The 18,036-nt window shown below is 37.8% G+C and overlaps 1 protein-coding gene across 10 annotated transcripts in view; it reads left to right on the top strand.

The window, feature by feature from the left end:
* tutl (turtle) overlaps window positions 1–17,787 on the top strand; it is a 30,609-nt gene extending 12,822 nt beyond the window's left edge. For 6 of the 10 annotated variants that reach the window (XM_011316454.1, XM_011316455.1, XM_011316456.1 and 3 more), the window contains 8 exons: window positions 3,629–3,854; window positions 4,829–5,104; window positions 5,805–6,092; window positions 6,645–7,435; window positions 7,657–7,969; window positions 8,040–8,267; window positions 8,625–8,718; window positions 13,184–17,787. In XM_011316454.1, the coding sequence (XP_011314756.1) occupies window positions 3,629–3,854; window positions 4,829–5,104; window positions 5,805–6,092; window positions 6,645–7,435; window positions 7,657–7,969; window positions 8,040–8,267; window positions 8,625–8,718; window positions 13,184–14,447 (3,480 nt within the window). In that variant the 3' untranslated portion in view covers window positions 14,448–17,787. Of the gene's footprint in view, window positions 1–3,622; window positions 3,855–4,828; window positions 5,105–5,804; window positions 6,093–6,644; window positions 7,436–7,656; window positions 7,970–8,039; window positions 8,268–8,624; window positions 8,719–10,675; window positions 11,364–11,828; window positions 12,234–12,316; window positions 12,328–13,183 lie in introns of those variants that run through there. The other 4 variants (XM_011316458.1, XM_011316452.1, XM_011316459.1 and 1 more) reach the window with 4 other exon arrangements.
* The last annotated feature ends 249 nt before the right edge of the window (window positions 17,788–18,036 follow it).

The following is an 18,036-nucleotide window of genomic DNA, read 5'->3' as shown; positions in this document are numbered from 1 at the left end:
TTCCCAAAAAATCTGGGAATCGAATGAAAAAAAAAACCATCAAATCGAAAATTTGATTGTTTTTTTAGGAGCAGCAGAATTTATTTGAGAATTTATTCAATTTCTCTTAGTGTGACCTCTTGTGATTAAAAAAATGATATAAATGCAATTGGTGCCAGGAAAAGCCCTCGGTGCGCAGCCCCTCAATGAGACACGTGTAACGCTACTGGGAAAACTGTTTTTATTGAACGTTTATGGATTACTGTCGTGATAAGCTCGATTATTATTTATGCTTCGTCGTTTCTACGTAAATTGATGAGCTTAACTGCCTATAAATGAATGAACGTCATTGAAGATTATGGAGTATCAATAATTTGATGAATTATGAGAGATTAACCGGCGAACAAGACACGCCGTTCATAATAACTCGAAAAGTAGCAGTTATTAGTGATTATCGTTTAATATGAGAGACAGTGTCTGTTATCTGTTATGGAATCCGGAATGAAGAGGGCAGAGCGCGTTCACTAACAAATAAATAAATAATTAAATCCTCGATATTTATTAATCAATAGATTGTCAAAGTTTTTTTATTTCAAAATTATCCATAAATTATTGGATTTCTGTAAAATTAACTCGGCGATATATTTACGCATTTATTATAAATTGACAGTCGCTGCTGAGTTGATGGTTAAATTAATGAGTGGAGGAATAATTACACCGTGGGGATGTCATACGAGCGTTGGGTATTCGATGAGAGGTCGTTGGCCTGGATAACCAATACCCGGCGCTCCTTTCGGCATATTTTATTTATTTATTTGTTTGATTATTGATAATTTAATTTAAGTTCTCGTTGGGTAATTCTAATGTTTTTTCATTCGATCAATCATGAGTGCGGCAATTCATTAATCATTCGCGCCATCTGACAAATCATCAGACATTTATTATTTATTTATCATTTTTCGTGTGATTATGTCGATAAAAAAACCAACATCATGCCTCTGTCTCTCTAATCTCTGGTACGCCTCGCATGATTTCAATATTTCATGGGTCATATTCTGGATTATCTAGAAGAATCTTCTGTTTAAATTGAGTGAATGCTGTTTGACTGTGGGATCGTTCATTTTATTGTCTTTCTCCAACGAAAAATTTGAAATGACAATAGGAATTATTATTTATTTCGTTTTTTAATGAAGACTAATGAGGGGAAACGGTTTGCGGATATACAGGGACTTTGGATTTTTTTTTGTTGAAACCCGTTTCCATTTTCATAACCGGACATCATACCTCTCTTTTATGTCCCAGTTTATCCCAGATTTTTAACGAAATTTTGTAAAGATATCATTATTCATTAATTATTTCCAACGAATAATTGATGAACATTTTTTCATCTCTGTAACTCCCTCTTTCAAAATCATAATAAATTTTAAAATGATTTACTTATTTTATTTTATTTATGAATGATTTTTAGAATTTCGCGAAAATATAATTGTTCATTAATTATTCCCAGCGAATAATTGATGAACATTTTTTCATCTCTGTAACTCCCTCTTTCAAAATCATAATAAATTAAAAAATGATTTATTTATTTTATTCTATTTGTTAATGATTTTTAGATATTTCCAACGAAAAATCCATTGACGTAAATCCGTTTTCCCTCATCGCTACTGAATGCGGAGAGAATATCTCCAACACAAAACGGCCAAGCAATCAAACTGAAACTCCATTTGCTAAAATTTAAACAGAATACTCTCCCCTAATCATCTCGCATCCAGTGCCACGTAATTAGGTGCATGCTAGTTATCGCCCTAGGACTCGAGAAACTGAAAATGCCAGCACGACTCATTTCCCAATAACTATCTCCCGACTAAACTCCCTGTTTACGTTGTTCTGTTATTTTTCCACTGCCAGTGTTCGTAGAAATAACACCGACGAGACATAAAAAAAAATGAGAATTGTTTTGAGAGAATACGCCGTGTGCTACGGACATATCGATTGGTACTCGGTTAACTGTTAGTTGGCTTAAAAATAGGCCAAAGAGCACCTCTCGCGGCCTTGTGTATAAGCTCATGGCTCACACGAGAACTCATATACAGATATATTAAGTGCACATTGGGGTGGGTTTAAATGGGTAAAACCTGAAAGAGGGAAAATAGCTGGTGGTTTGCCGAGAGGTCGCATGTACATAATGCACTAACGCTGTATGGATGATAAAAAAACCACTTGACTGTGTCAGGGTTACCAACCTTACGTTAGTCTCTATCGGGGGATGGATTTCGATGCTGGATACCCTCAGAGAGTTAAAACTCTAGCATATTTCACGGTCTATAAAAACTACCACATTCTTTACTCCGCCATTTCTCAACCAAAAATGTATGAAAATGGCTTCAAGATGGCTTCAAAAATTTGTTCACTCTACGCCAATACCATCCAGCAAAATGAATGTCATTTGAATGAGATAAATAATTTTTATAATTATTCGAAAACGCGAGGTGGCAGCGCCGCCATCTTGAGAGACCCCTGCACACGACATGGCGGCACTCAGTTTTCTTTAGGGATTGGATGTTTAGAGTTATCTTATTGGAGGGTTATCTTCTTTGTATTGAAAAAAACGAAACAGTCAAGGAATATCAATTGTGTTGGTGTTCATAAATTTTTGAAACGATTGTGAATTACGTTGATTGTTAATTTGGTTTTCCGGTTACAATTGAAAGACGCGATGATTTTTTTTTCTCTTAGTGTAGATCGATCCGGGGTTACAATGAGAAGAATAGAATCACTCGACCCTGTTTGAAGGGAAAGGAGAGATTTAACACTCGTCGGTGTTGAGGTTTGTTTCGAGAGAGGGAGTCTTTTATCAAGGGGCAGTTATGCGTGGGAAATCGGGGGATGTGGTTCACTGGCGCATGGTGTATTCCCTCATGACAATTGTGGATGTGAACTCGAATCGTGTGATTCGTATCAAAGAAGTTGTTGATGCAGGAATTAAGGATGGAAAACTTGAAGTTAACTTTTTTCATTTGTGGATTATCTCGGAGCTATTTCCGGTGAATGTGTCAAGGTTCTAATGAGATAATCTCCTGAATGAATTGTTGAAACCAAAAATACTTTAGTGGTTTCTGTTTTAATGAACCCCAATGGGGAAGAAGGTTGTGTAGACTTGTTGAAACGAGAAAAAGTTGACGTTGAACCCTACACTAGAGTCAAAGATCTTTATCAGCCCAGAGAAAAAACAGTTTTCCTTTTCAGGGATTTATCCCACATTTACCAGAATTGATTCCTAATTAAAAAAAAATTCCACGCACTACTGAACAGCTGACTATTAATCAATTAAAATAATATCCTTCAACAATAAACATCTTTGATACTGAAGTAGTTCCTTTATAGCAATCTTATCCCATTCTCCTGTTCCCAATTATTCTTAAAAATTTAATCGCTCATGGTATACCATCGCTGTTACATTTGATTCGTCATTTTGAGTTGCCTCGCATGTAGAATATCGTAATGAATATGAGTAGGATAATTCGTTGCCACTTAAACTGGTGCAAGAATGATGATTTATTATGAGTACCACTTGCACGTAGTTTTATAGTGGTGTTTATTATCACGTGTGATCCCTCGTTTATGATGCGTGTTGGTGTGCAAGGGGCAGGAGATACCTATATACATATGGTACGAGTCGTATCCAACACATAGTGGAGAAGGATATGAAGGGCGTGTGTCCAGGGTGAGCCCTAATTCACCTTATGGATCGGCAAGTCTCAATCTAACGAATATACGAGAGAGTGATCAAGGATGGTACGAGTGCAAAGTCGTATTTCTAAATCGATCACCCAACAGCCCAAAAAATGGCACGTGGTTTCATCTGGATGTTCATGGTTCGTATTTATTTGTTTATTTATTTATTTATTTATTCATTCATTTATTCATTTATTCATTTATTCATTTATCTACGTATTATATCTTGAAAAAATGTATTCGATACATTTTATTTATTATTATAAATGAGAGTACATAACTGATATATTATTATATTTTGAGTTCAGTCGATGGAATTGAATTGAAGATAATTGGTAATTAAACAGCGTTTTAACACTGCATTGTTGAAAAATAATTGAAAGTGATGATGAGTTTACAGACTCCAGATATAATTCAATTCTGGCGGAACAGGATGTTTTGTACTCTCTTGGTTGTTAAATTTTCATGGCAAGAATTGAATTTTTAGTTTTAGTTAGATGAGATGGGATACAAAGAGGCATTTTGTATTCACAAACTTTAATGATTAATTCTCCGGCGAAAGACGAATAAAGGAAGGAATTTACGGGACTTTGGAAAGTTCTCATCTGCTTATTACGAGATTGATTCAAAAATTAGTGGAGAGACATAAATTGAAATTCTGGAGGTTTTTGTCAGAGCAATTTTTTAAATTCAATTATGTTGCTCTTTGTTCTTTGGAAGCCTCTCCGGATTCTTAAGCTGCAGTGGAAACAAATTAAAGTTTTGATCTTTATTTTGCTCAGAATTCTCGGAGCAATCTCAACGTCTTACTTTATATTTTCGAACTTTGCGATTTAATTTCATATCAATTTTTCCCACAAATCTCTAAATTGAAAAATTTCACACTGATTAATCTCCAACTGTCTCTAAAACTCGGAGTCAAGCCATTAAAAGTTGGAAAACTGCCCGACATAATCGACCCACAACTGTCGACTGAAATGAAATTTGAAATGAAAATTTAATAACATTAGAAAGTTGAATGCAATATTGAGGTGGAGTTGTCGTTGAATTTGAATGGGCCAGCGAAATGTAGATTTCAATGCGGAAATTTCAACGTGCGAATTGGCTATTTCAGCTCCACCGAGATTCACCATGACCCCGGAGGAGATGATCTACGTGAATCTGGGTGATGCTATCATTCTCAATTGTCAGGCTGAGGGTACACCCACACCTGAAATAGTATGGTACAAAGATGCCAATCCTGTAGCAACATCCAATACCATCGGTATATTCAACGAGGGTACTGAACTCAGGATCTCGTCAATCAAGACCGAGGACATTGGTGACTACACATGCATTGCAAGAAATGGAGAGGGCCAGATCAGCCACACCACCAGAGTTGTCATTGCCGGTGAGATGCATTCCTATTTGAATTTTCTACCTTAAGTGCAGCCGTGAGATCCTACACATTTCGACAGCCAGGTGGTGTATTTTCACCAAGCTGCACTCGACAAATAGAATTATCAATTTCAAATTTCAATTTGATCCCGTCGTTTAACCATCTTTCCAATAAAGTCTTTTCCGCCATTTTGTCGACCGCCCTTCTAAGACTCAAAATGGCCCGTTCCTCTTTCAGAAGTGCAATCAGTTTTACCCCCCTACCTAGTTTTTTTTTTTATTTCAACTATTATTATGCGAATATCTTACTTTATAATGGTAATTGTATTTTTTTCTTAATAAATAATTGAAAGGGACAGAATGGGATGATTATTAACGGAAGAGCGGCCATTCGGTTTCGTCTTCCGGTTTTACATTTACGCCAATTCGAGATATTTCAAGATCAATTTCCTTTCTTCTTTTTGTATTAGAATATTGGAATAAGATACCCCTTCAATTCCCCTGTTATCCTGTCAATTTTTTATGTCTTTATGATAAAAGTAGGAACACAAAAATGGAGTTCGCCCGAGTTGAAGTATCTCGAAACGCGTGGGATAAATTCCTCATTGGTCATCTCGAACGGAAAAATAAAAATTACAATTTTTCCTCTACCACCACTGATTGCTCAATGAAGCGTTCCCATCCTCTAATGTTTTGTGTTCTGTTTTAAAAAGGTGGAGCAGTCATCATGGTTGCGCCGACCAATCAGACTAAACTCGAGGGTGAAAAGGCGCAATTTCCCTGCGAAGCTAAAGCATTACCTGGTAATGTGACGGTACGGTGGTTTCGCGAGGGTGCGCCAGTGACCGAGGTCTCTGAACTCGACACAAGAGTGTCCATCCGGAAAGATGGTAGCCTCGTAATTAATCCAGTGAGTGCAGACGACACTGGTCAATACCTGTGCGAGGTCACTAATGGTATTGGCGAGCCCCAGAGTGCAAGCGCCTATCTCAACGTCGAGTGTAAATATTTCCATTCATTTTTTACTCCATTTAGCCTTTAACCCGCTGAATTGCATTTTTTTCCTCCCTATTCCATATCACAATTTGCATGGATAACACCACAACTTATCAATTCCAGTATAATCCCGTTATACTCGCATCTTTTATCAATTTATATTTTTGGGTGTCTCGCGGTTCCTCCATTGTACAGCCTCCAGACTCAAGGTGAAGAATTTAATTCCAAAATCCAACGAAAAAATAAATTTCTCTCGTATTCGAGAGATTGCTATGAAAAAAAATAATTTTTCGATCTCAGCGAGCGTGGTGGGGGCAGTTGCATTTCGATTCAGTTGCACAGTCGAATTTTTCGAATTGCCTCCCCTATAGTCCCATGCACACGACTGCACCAACATTAGAATTGATTTCAATATCAAATTCATAATATTTGAATATATTTCTCTCCTACCCAGAGCGGTCCGGGTTATTTGATACAAAAAAAAATGAAATTCAGAGAATGAAATTGGTTTATCGATGAGTAATGATTGAATTAATAGGATTTATTCTCGTTATCAGACCCAGCAAAAGTGACATTCACACCGACAGTCCAGTACCTGCCATTTCGATTGGCGGGTGTAGTTCAGTGCTACATAAAAGCCAATCCTCCCCTCCAATACGTAACCTGGACCAAGGACAAGCGTCTCCTGGAGCCTTATCAGACCAAGGACATCGTGATAATGAACAATGGCTCCCTTCTGTTTACCCGTGTAAACGAGAATCACCAGGGAAAATACACATGTACACCGTACAATGCCCACGGTACTCAGGGTGGTTCAGGACCAATGGACGTACTTGTTAGAAATCCACCGATATTTACTATTGAGCCCGAGCCAATGTACCAACGTAAAATCGGTGAAACAGTGGAAATGGCTTGTGATGCACAGGAAGCTGAGGGCACCCAGAAACCGGCAATTCAGTGGCAAAGGAGAAATGGTGCACCCCTCGAGCGCAATCGGGGAAAAATTATCGGTGGAAATCTAACCATTGATAGCCTTAAACGAACAGACTTTGGTTATTATCAGTGTGTTGCCTCAAATGAGGTAGCAACTATTGTATCAGCAACTCAATTGATTGTTGAAGGCTCACAACCGCATGCGCCTTACAATGTTACTGGTTCAGCAACACAATTCACCGTTACCCTACATTGGTTTCCGGGCTATTCTGGTGGTCCAGATTACAAACAAGATTATACTATTTGGTACAGGAGGGCTGGTGTTACTGAGTGGACAACAATACCGGTTACACCCTCCGGCAGGACATCGGTTACTATCAATAATCTAGCCCCTGGTACTCTCTACGAATTTCAGGTGAGCCCTTTCTCTCGATTTCACTAAATTCTTCCATCTTTTCCCCTCAAACAATACCTTTTAATCAAATCACTGAATTCATGTGGCAATGCAATTGCCAATTGTTGGCGAATTCTGTTTAATCTTTAATGATTTAATCGTTTGATAGTTAGATTATAAGTAGATTTGATGAGCTTTATTTCAATCAATCATCATTCATGAGGAGATTGATTGTTACTCAGGTCGTCGGAAAAAATGCGATTAGTGGTGGAATGCTGAGTGCTGTAACGACAATTAGAACGTTGGAGGCCGGTGTCAATCCCCCCAACACGACACCTGCTACCGGGGGAGTTGCTTCAGAGAATACCGGCCCCAAGCCAGGATTCCCAAGGAATCTCACCGTCACTGAGATCAGTAATGGGTTTTTGATCACCTGGCAGCATCCACTGGAGAGAGTGCATCTTGTTCAGTACTACGAGATTTATTACAAAACTGATGGGCCTTGGAAACCACTTAACAAGGGACAAATTCGCTCCGAGGAGTCTAGTTATCTGGGTAAGCATTATCGTAGAGTTATGTGGTTTATGTTTTTATGTGTGACTAATTGATTTCTCGAATTTTTCAGTGAAAAATTTAGTCGGTGGAAGAACCTATTACTTCAAAGTTCGCGCTCACTCGGCAACGAATTTTGTTGAGGGCGAAGTAACGAGATTTCCAGTGCCGGCACGAGTCAAACACAAAGCTATCACTGCCGGTGTCGTGGGTGGAATATTGTTCTTCATTGTTGCTATTATCCTCAGCATATGTGCAGTGAAAATATGCAATAAACGAAAGCGACGAAAACAAGAGAAAGGTAGGGCATGAGTGAATGGATGAGTAAAAGCAATTACGATTTATGGGTTAAAGGGTAGAGGTGAAATTCCTAGCCAGTCTCGAATTTACCGAAAAATTCAAGTTTATTAATATCAATTTCCTTCAAATGACTATACAAGCATTAATTTCCACCTCGAAATTATTTGATTTTTAAGTTATTAACGGCGCAAGAACGTATTCACTTGAATTTCACTGGTTTTATTCAGTTCTCGGAGTATTTGACTGAGCTTCAGAAGTTCCCTATCCTTTCCTGTGAAATCACTCATCGTGAAAAATAATTACCAGTGCTTGCAACAATGAGATTATAACGAATATTTTTTTTCTCCTAACATTATAGAACTACTTTCAGCGTATAACATGGTAGCCTGCAGAGTCACTGACGCCCGCAACGGGGCTGGACAGGGGCCGCAGGGAACAGTGCCTTTGAAAAAGTAAGTTTCCATTTTTACTACTCCCCAGTACAATTCTAATCAACCATTAAAATATCATAAATAAAAAAATTACGAAGAATACAGATTGAAATGCGCAGCCCCGTCTGGGCTCGTAATCATTTACCGAAGGGAATTGCATTTGCGGCGAGTGAGATTGAAATAAGTGAATAGAAAAAAATATAACCAAAGAGAAATGGAAGTATTAAAAATGTCCGCACTGCAGATGCAATTCTGATAATACATATGACCTGAGCTTAGTCAGAATTTTAGTAATTAAGCCCCCGAGCAATAGGCCACCGAAGCACCACAGTAATAACGAAACCTCTCACGATCAAACTAGAATTCAATCAATTATGTGCGATGTATGATTACTTTATTCAAGTATGTACGCGCATCCACGTGAACGTCAGACGTTGAAGATAAAAAAATCATTACAATCTCATTTCAAATGCTTCATTTGTTTTAGAAGAAAATAATTACTCATAGCTCCTTTGACTGTCAAATTATTGTGAATATTGAGTGCAGAATTCATTCTGCAGACTGAAGACCTATAAATTTAATAATTCCATGGTTTTGTAGATGATTGAATGATAAATGATGGACAGTTGATTTTTTGATCTTCACATCTGAGGAAAACAGTGAGCCTTAGATACTTAGAGATTGACAGGTTTGACCGAAGCAGCAGAGGTATTTTGGACGAGGTTGGAGTGCGATGTAGTGCATTTTAAAAAATCATTATTGAAAAAATCAATTTTTTTAAAAAAACAAGACAAACCACCGATTAACTGAACAACTTATTTCATGGAAAGCGGACGAAATCGATCACATGCACTGATTCTATTTTCTCACGTTCCTCGATTGCACGCAGAACGAATCCTTCGAATTGTTTGAATACTATTTTAATACACCACAGCACAGCAATTAGAGGTTCTTTATTTTCAAATAAATTAATAAAAATTAACGGTTAACATAAATTTGGCACTGCGAACATAAAATGCAAATTATTATTTGAAAAATGGCATCCAAAAGTCCACAATACGACTGCAGTGATGCCTATTCTGGATTATTATCAATTGTAATTTTATCAACAGTTCTTTCACATTGCTTTTTCTTTTTTTGTTTTATTCAGTTATCACTTACATTGATCGTTATGAATAATCATCATGAAGAGGAGCACTTATTTCAGTTGTTCATTGTTTTCATTTACTTGAGTATGTTTTCACATTATTTCATTATCCGCTGGTGAATCCGAGGGAAATGAGATATCGTTTTCATTTCTCATCTCGTAAATTGGTTATTGTAAATTAAGATACTGATGTGCCTACATAATATCCAGAACGGGCTGGACGGTCTCTGAAAATCGTTAAGATCTGGAGGTGACGGTTGTGATAACAATTCTCTTGAACTCACGATTTTTAACAATAAATTCATCATCCAATTACAAAAAATACGACTTGAAGGAATATCCCTTTACCAATTACACAATTTCATGAATCATTTATAAACAATCAATTCCAATTGCCTGATCTGAATCCCTCTCAATTTCTTCAGAAACTCTCCAACAAAATTTGTCCACCAAATTGTCAAGATTCACAGTTTTTTCCTGAATGAAAAATCGAAGCAAAATAAAAAAAGACTCCTAAAAGCACCACCTAATGCCTCATCACACGTAAAAATCCCCCAAAACAATCCCCCTCCCCATCCCCCAAACAGATATAATTGACCCCTGAAAAGCTATTGTTAAAAATCGATAAATCGCTGCCGTCACCTCAAAAGTAACTGACAGTGAGAGTAACTGGGGTAATCGCTGTGGTGAGACAGTGAATCTTTTCTCCTCCCAGAGTGAAAAAAGACTCACTGGCCTCAATGACACCTAATGTGCAAGAGACTCTGTAAAAAAAAAAACAAAAAAAGAAAACACCACGTGGTGTCTCCATGTCCTCTGTATGTTCTGTAGGTCGACAAACTTAAACGCGTGCGGCGAGTCAGTGTCGACGCTGACCCGTTGCAGCCCGTTGAATCCGCAACCACAACCTCTTCATCAACCACTTCCTACGCAAGTTATCCCCGCCACTGCCACCTCGGAGCAGGTCTACGAGGCCCCCTTGAATCGTGATCGTGACCATCATGCACTCCATCTCGATAATCGAGATAACGAGAGCGTTTTTATCATAGAGAGGCGGAACAGTAAGCCTAACATCCGCTAGCAACTACGTACCCAGACAAGTCCCAGATCGACAACGACCGTTCGATCGATATGAACGATAGCCAAAAAAAAGATAAATAAAAATAAAACGACGAAAAAAAAAACGAAAAAAAAACCTAGCGAACGAATAGCGGTGGGAATACTCTAAATCGACCATTACCAAATTACTTTTAAAAGTCATTATCATCCACTCTAAAGTGCTACTGTTGTTACCATTAATTACCGCTAATTGACCGTCACCGTTGCTATGACGACAGTTCACCTGATAAAAAAAAACGAAACAAAAATCATAATTAAGAGACAACGTACATGGCTCTGCAAATGTTACAACCTGCTAGGACCTATAACTACATCCACCAACCACTATACCTACTGTCTACTATTTAGGATGATTGTCATGACTGTAGATGAGATGAGCAATACAGGCAAACAGCTAGGACTCACTAGTTCTTCCAGTCAGTACCCTTAACCTTTGGCTCGGCGGCTTTTAGGGAGTACATAGATAACAATTAGAATTGTTGAGAGAATTATTTTCTCTCATTGTCAGTCATCAGCAATTCATCGAATAATTATTTATCTCCTCCATTAATTCATTTATTTAATCATTCACATTAATGAGCACGACAAATAAATATTCGTTTGTATTGATTTATTTTTTTCATGATGATATTTAATTGAAGTTCAAGCTTTTGTATTAGAATATGGCATGTGACCGATGTGATGTCGGATGAATTATCCAGTCTCATTATACATGTGTTTTTCTATTAAAATTCGTAATCGATTGGTGAAATTAGAGTTTATTAGAATTCTATCGCTGATTTAATCGGAGTGGATAATTTTTCCTGATCTGATATATTCAATAAAAACTTCAAATTCATTCATCACTCTTTCTTCTTCATTTCAGTTTATTAATTTTAGACGATCAATAATTAATAATGAAATACGAAATACACTAATACACCCCCTTCAACCAAACAAGTAGGTAAATTATTTTATCCTGCACAAGCTGGTAACCAAATATTCATTGTTAATCATCCCCTTCCATCCCCTCCCCCCTCCCACCGCTCATCCCCTTGTTATCGTTTTATTATTCGCTATGTGCGCATGTTACCAGCGGGTCAGTGTGCATAATTATATTTTGTCGTGCTCCACAATATTTTAAAAATTATCTACCATCTGAAAATTTCTCTTAATTTTTTATTGAATAATTTTGAAGCTATCTATTTGCTCCCTAATCACCGCCTTAACGTTAATAAAAATTACAAAAAAAAAACATTCGAGTTATTTTTAGTGTTTATTATCATTATTACCACAGTTATTTTCTCAGTGAATGTAATCGTTGTGTTACATACTTCTCTCTCCCCGATTCTTTCCCTGCTGCCGGACCCGAAGGAGGAAAAAAGGTGACGAGACAAGGAGCACCAAAAAAAATTTCCACCATTGCAACCACTAAATTATTCCATTATGTTCAATCATCAACGATATAACAAGCATTTTAATTGGATTTCGTTTGAAAGATAAACAAAAAAAGAAAAGCAATCTTGATGATAGAGTCTTAATCATTTGGCAGATTTCAAATTCCATTCACTTATCAGTTAGCCACTGTTCACCTAACTGATGTCACCTAATTCCTGGATATTCACACCCAATTACAATTGCACAGGAATGCGCATGGGCATGATCCCTCAGGCCTGACATTTTTTTTTTCATTATCCTTCTAATTCATTATCACGAGTTGATCAGTGTTTAGTGTTTAAGTTGTCATTAATCCCTGGGTTTTTACAATTATTTTTGTCTTCATGTTGATGTTCAGTGTCATTTACTTGTGATTGTTGCACGTCATTGTTATTACGGGGTAACCAAGGGATCGAAGATGAAATCGTTATTGAAAATCGATGAGTCATTGGCAGCGAAATTATTCGATTTTATTTGTAAGAAGTTATTAAATAATTCTATTGGATTTCTATTGAATATTTTCCATAAATATGTATTTGTCTTCCTCAAAGAACTAACTCGTAACTGTTATTTTATAATTGTTTAACAAATGTGAAAAAAAATAGACTAATTGTCCATTTCCACTTGAATTACATTTGAAATTAATCATTTTGCTATAACCAGCAAGGCATAATAGAAATTCAATAGAATAGTAAACTCAAATTTCATTTTTGGCTCAAAAAAATCGACGATTTCATCTCCGCCATTGGCTACCCGGTAACTCCCCCCTCGAGGTCCCTGAATTAATCTCTCTCTCTCCCCTAGATCTAGAAAAAGCCGAGTACCAGGTTTAACCCTTCTCCGAGAGATCCTGAACCCAGACAGCCCCGACTCCTGCAGATGTCGCCCACTTGGTAAAATATCCCGAGCAGCTGACGGTCGTTTTGTGATCGCCGATTCACTAATGAGTTCCGCCAACAACAGCATAATGGACGCCTCCAGCTCGGACGACGGTGGCTTTCTCCCCAAGAAAAGCCGTCTCAAGTCCTCGTGGCGGCGTCCCCTGGTCGGCACAAGTCAGCTGAGCCTGCGTTCAGACAACAGCGGTGTCTCCCTGGGTATTCCAAACCGAGCGATGGGATACCTGAGCAATCACCTCAGCAACCTGATCAATCCCCTGGGAAAGCAGTCGAAAATCTGCGCAATCGCATCACCAGGTTTTCTCGCGAGTTCACCGAACAGCGGTCAAATCATCTGGACGACAAATCCCTCCCTCTACCTGACGGATCTCAGCTCAGTGCGTCAGCCGTCATCAGTTGAGCGTTCATTTCCAACGAATGAGCTGACGCCGGACTATCATCACCTCCAGCTGAAGAGTGTTCACCAGCGTTACAGCCAGGAGCTCCCCTCGCTCAAAGCAATTCACGCTGAGTCAAGACGATTTGTCCCAGTGCAGCCACTCGCTACTTCATCGCCACCACAACCCGGTGGTATACGGCCCCGAGCAAGATTGCCCCCGAGACACGCAAGACACGCCCGCTCAGCTCCAGAACTAGCTGCATCCCCTGATCTTCACATGACGGAAACCTCACCAGAGAGTAGATCGAGTTCTTCAGGATTCGGCAGCAAGAACACCAGTCAAACGCAGAATCAGAGCTCGAGAAGTGGCAGTACTGTTGCTGAATGGCGTCCTCCACCTTACAGACCACCACCTCCACCACTTCTTGGACGGTGGCTGGAGCTTCAGGATCACCAGCAGATACCCGTCAAGTTACCTCACAATCATGCACACATTGCCGTCGATGTCGGCAGTGTTGATGGCCATTATGAATTCGATCCTGTCAGCTGTACACCGACGCCGACCTCTGCGTCGACACCCACTCGTGAGGAGAGGCCGCCTGTTCATCAGATTCACACGATTCATCTGCCCCACATGCATCAGGTGCACACCACCAATACTGTTCAGAGTTCGAGATACTCGAGGGACAATATCGAGGCTAGGGTGCAGGCTATGAAGGCGGAGTTCCATCAGTTCAGACAGAGACAGGCACGTCGACGACAGAGTGCACACCTGGAGAGCGCTTGCTGACGGTAGGTGAAGTTGGGTGGGCGGTCCGGTAGGTGGAGGGAGAGGAGAGGAAGGGTACTGGAATTGTTGGAGGAGTGCGATGACTCGGAGAGTGATTGCTCACGCGAAAGTTGAGAATGATTTTGGCTTTGTACGTCAATCGATCGATTCATTCTACAGCTGATCGATCAGAGAGACTCTTCAATCTTCACCACTTGGTTTACGCACCTCTCATTGAACTATTGAAGGAACTAAATTATGGTTAATAGGTACTGGGCATCGAGAGCTACATCACTTGTAGTTGAATTGGAAGAGAGAATGGGCATGTTTGACAGTGGGTGATGTGAATTGTGGAGTCATCTAGCCTCACCACTTTGTCTGTGTGATTGAACTACTGAATAAATACCCAACCACTAATTGACACGTATTGACAACTCAAGATATAAGGTGAAAATTAATATCATGAATATGATACATCAGTATGATCTACGCAGATACATTACACGAGTCATCTGTGAAGCAATGATTAGACAGAGTTAATTCGGATTTAATGATCATGAGAATAAATGTTCCGTCTAGACCGGGACAGCAGTTATTTCAGTAGTTTTAAATAATAAAGTTAAACAGAACATTAATTAACAGTGAATAATGGATACGTCGAGTACTCGGGTGTTCACATTGGCTCTATAATAACCAAATGAGACTTTTTTAATGGTGGCATCAACAACTCATATCGAATTTGGTAATTAATCTCGGCTATCACATGATTATACAATTGGCTCAAAGAAACTCTTGAAGTGAAAGGAGTTGTGGATACATATGACAGACGACAAAGCTACTCTCAATTAATGAAATTATTAATGTTACTTCATAATTATTGCGTGTGAAGTGTTTCCGGTGGCTCAACGTTAACACTTCAGCGGCAATAAAGAATTATGCAATAACACAACGTGAAGGCTGAAAATGCCCCCAAAGAATAAGCGCAAAGATTAATGACACAATGATGTACAACAACATTTAATCGAGATGCAATGTTAAATTTAATCATTTAATCAATCATCGATCAACGGAGGAACATACGATTACATTACTCACAAGTTGAGGAAAACAATTAAAGGTAATTAATTAATCGATGAGCAATGGACTCGAAACGTGATATTAGGCCGAAGCTTGCCTCGAGATTGCTTAAGGACTCACTCGTACTGCACTGCCTATTTAGGGTTTCGCTAGTAACCCAACATATTATCGGCACAATAATTTTTCTTAAGCAACGTAAATTAATATTATAATTAATAAATTATGACATAATGTGTTTTAATGGAGACAGGAAAAGATGATTGAGAAAATTAATAAAAACTTGGGTCATTGCATGGTCGGTCTCGGTTATTTTTTATTTTTTATTTTGCGATTTTAAAACCACCCTTGAGGTTTTATTTCGCAGGATCTGCCAATTTTAAATGCGGCTGTCACAATCAGCACTTGTTCCCGCTCATCGTTTTTCGATTGTGTTAATGGGAAAATTTGAGGTACTTACCACTTATTTATAACTTCCATGGCCGATAATCAGTATTTGACAATGACATTCGTCCAGGTGTACTTGATGTTTCGGGTGAATTGTGACGAAAGATAAGAAATCATTGTTTTTTTATTTATTTATTTTTTTTTAAGTTGTGAATATTCTAATTACGCACTCCCAGTGATCGAGAGATGAAGAGCACTTGATATTCATTCAGAGCTGATGGGGGGAATTCAAATTTTAGTCCACTGGTGCATCGATTATCTTGTTTGGAATGCTCTCATCACAATTCACACGATTTTGTTTTAAACGTTGAGAGGCTGACCTGCGAAATGAATGCTGTGTATTAAATGAAGATAACTATGCGCACTTCGACACGCATAAATAAATGAAACTTAATTATTCTTCAAATATCCCACCTAAACTCTCACCAAACGCATTGTAATTACAATCATAACGTCGAGTCGATGGAGAGAATGGCTATTTGAAAATAAATGCTGTTACTATGATTTAAAAAAGGGCGGAATTAAATTATCACAAGTTATTTAATTAATCACTAACCGAATCTTCAGTTAATGTTCCCAGTAAATTGACTCTTCTGTTCACAGAGTAAATGAATAATCACAAATAGCCATTTCCCCACCGACTCCCAAGCATTTTAATTTCTTTTCATATAGTACAAACATTTTATTTATATTAAATGAAAAAAAAACACTATACATATATATAAATACGTAACAGAAAAATAAATAATTATAAAGGAAGATTAGTAAGGGTTCTACACAATTAAAAACTGTATGCTGCGATAAGCACAATGATGCAGTCAATGAAATACTGTATTATTAACTGTAAAACGGCGGAGGAAATAAAGAAATATGAAAAGAATGTAAGAGCACAGTGAAAATGGTAATGCGAGGATGAAACTACCGAGTGATGAATTAAATAATGAGATTAAACAAAAACTGTTAACGAAATTACGAGGCAAGTGATGAGAAGACGTGAGAGAGATCGAGAGAGTGTGTGAGAGAGAGAGAGAGAGAGGGAAAAACACAAGAGTACCAATATTCTAAAGTAATTCTAATAACTGAATTAATAATTTGATAATTAATTGATATTGTAAATCGTAACGATATAGCCTGTAGCGTATTAATCAACGAGACGACGGAAGCAGGGATGAAAAAATAATGATGATGTGTTTTTAATATGAAAAAAAATGGCATTAACGACTGTTCATTGTCGATTTATTGCCGATTGCCGTTGTATCATACTTATTATTATTAAAACATAGTTAACTATAATAATATATTTGATTATTCGTATTGATGGTCCAGCGTGGTCCCGATACTTTGCGTGCAATTTTATTTTTTTAGATTTTTGATTTATTATTTAATATTATTATGAATAGTATTATTGGTTGGAAATTGTCAATCATGCCGATTTGATATCGATTCTGCTCGACTGATTCATCCATCGGTTTACGTTTATTTGTTAGTTATTTAATGTGTTGAGTTGAAAAAGTATTTAGCTTGACGCAAAATCTCGGGACGACGATGAGAAATATAAAATGAGGAGAGCGAAGGATTACGTCGCACTGTGAAAAGGGCTGTGAGCCTTTTTTGGTTGCGTCGTTGGTCTCCAATTTGTTTAGACAAGTAGTCTGATAAGTCAAGTGTAGATATATCATATAGTTAGAAGGAACAAAAAGGATCTCAAGAGGACACACGTGAATCGCTAAATCTTCTGGTTACCGTACCATTATTTTCAGTTCTTCACGTTCTTTTTTATTTTGGCTGATGATTGGTTTCTTTCTTTATTGTGAAATATAATTTTCTACTTCTGATTGAATACTTTGTGGATTTATTTTAATGGGTTTGTCCAGTCTCTCGTGGATGGGTAATATTTTTGATTCAAGAATGATTAATTCAGTCCCTCAACGTGTGAATAATCAATAAAAGGGAGAGGAAACTGTCTAGAGTAAAATAGATTTTTTTAATCTTTTCGTGATAATGAATCGTGATGATTTTTGAGAATCATAATAAAATTACGCACATTGTTTATTTCATAAATGATATTCATTTTCCATGTCAAGAATTT

The sequence above is a fragment of the Fopius arisanus genome, unplaced genomic scaffold (assembly GCF_000806365.1).
Source record: "Fopius arisanus strain USDA-PBARC FA_bdor unplaced genomic scaffold, ASM80636v1 scaffold00007, whole genome shotgun sequence".
NCBI classification, from domain to species: domain Eukaryota; kingdom Metazoa; phylum Arthropoda; class Insecta; order Hymenoptera; family Braconidae; genus Fopius; species Fopius arisanus.
Note: the sequence above shows the minus strand (reverse complement) of the source record. Positions and strands in the feature narration are given on the sequence as shown.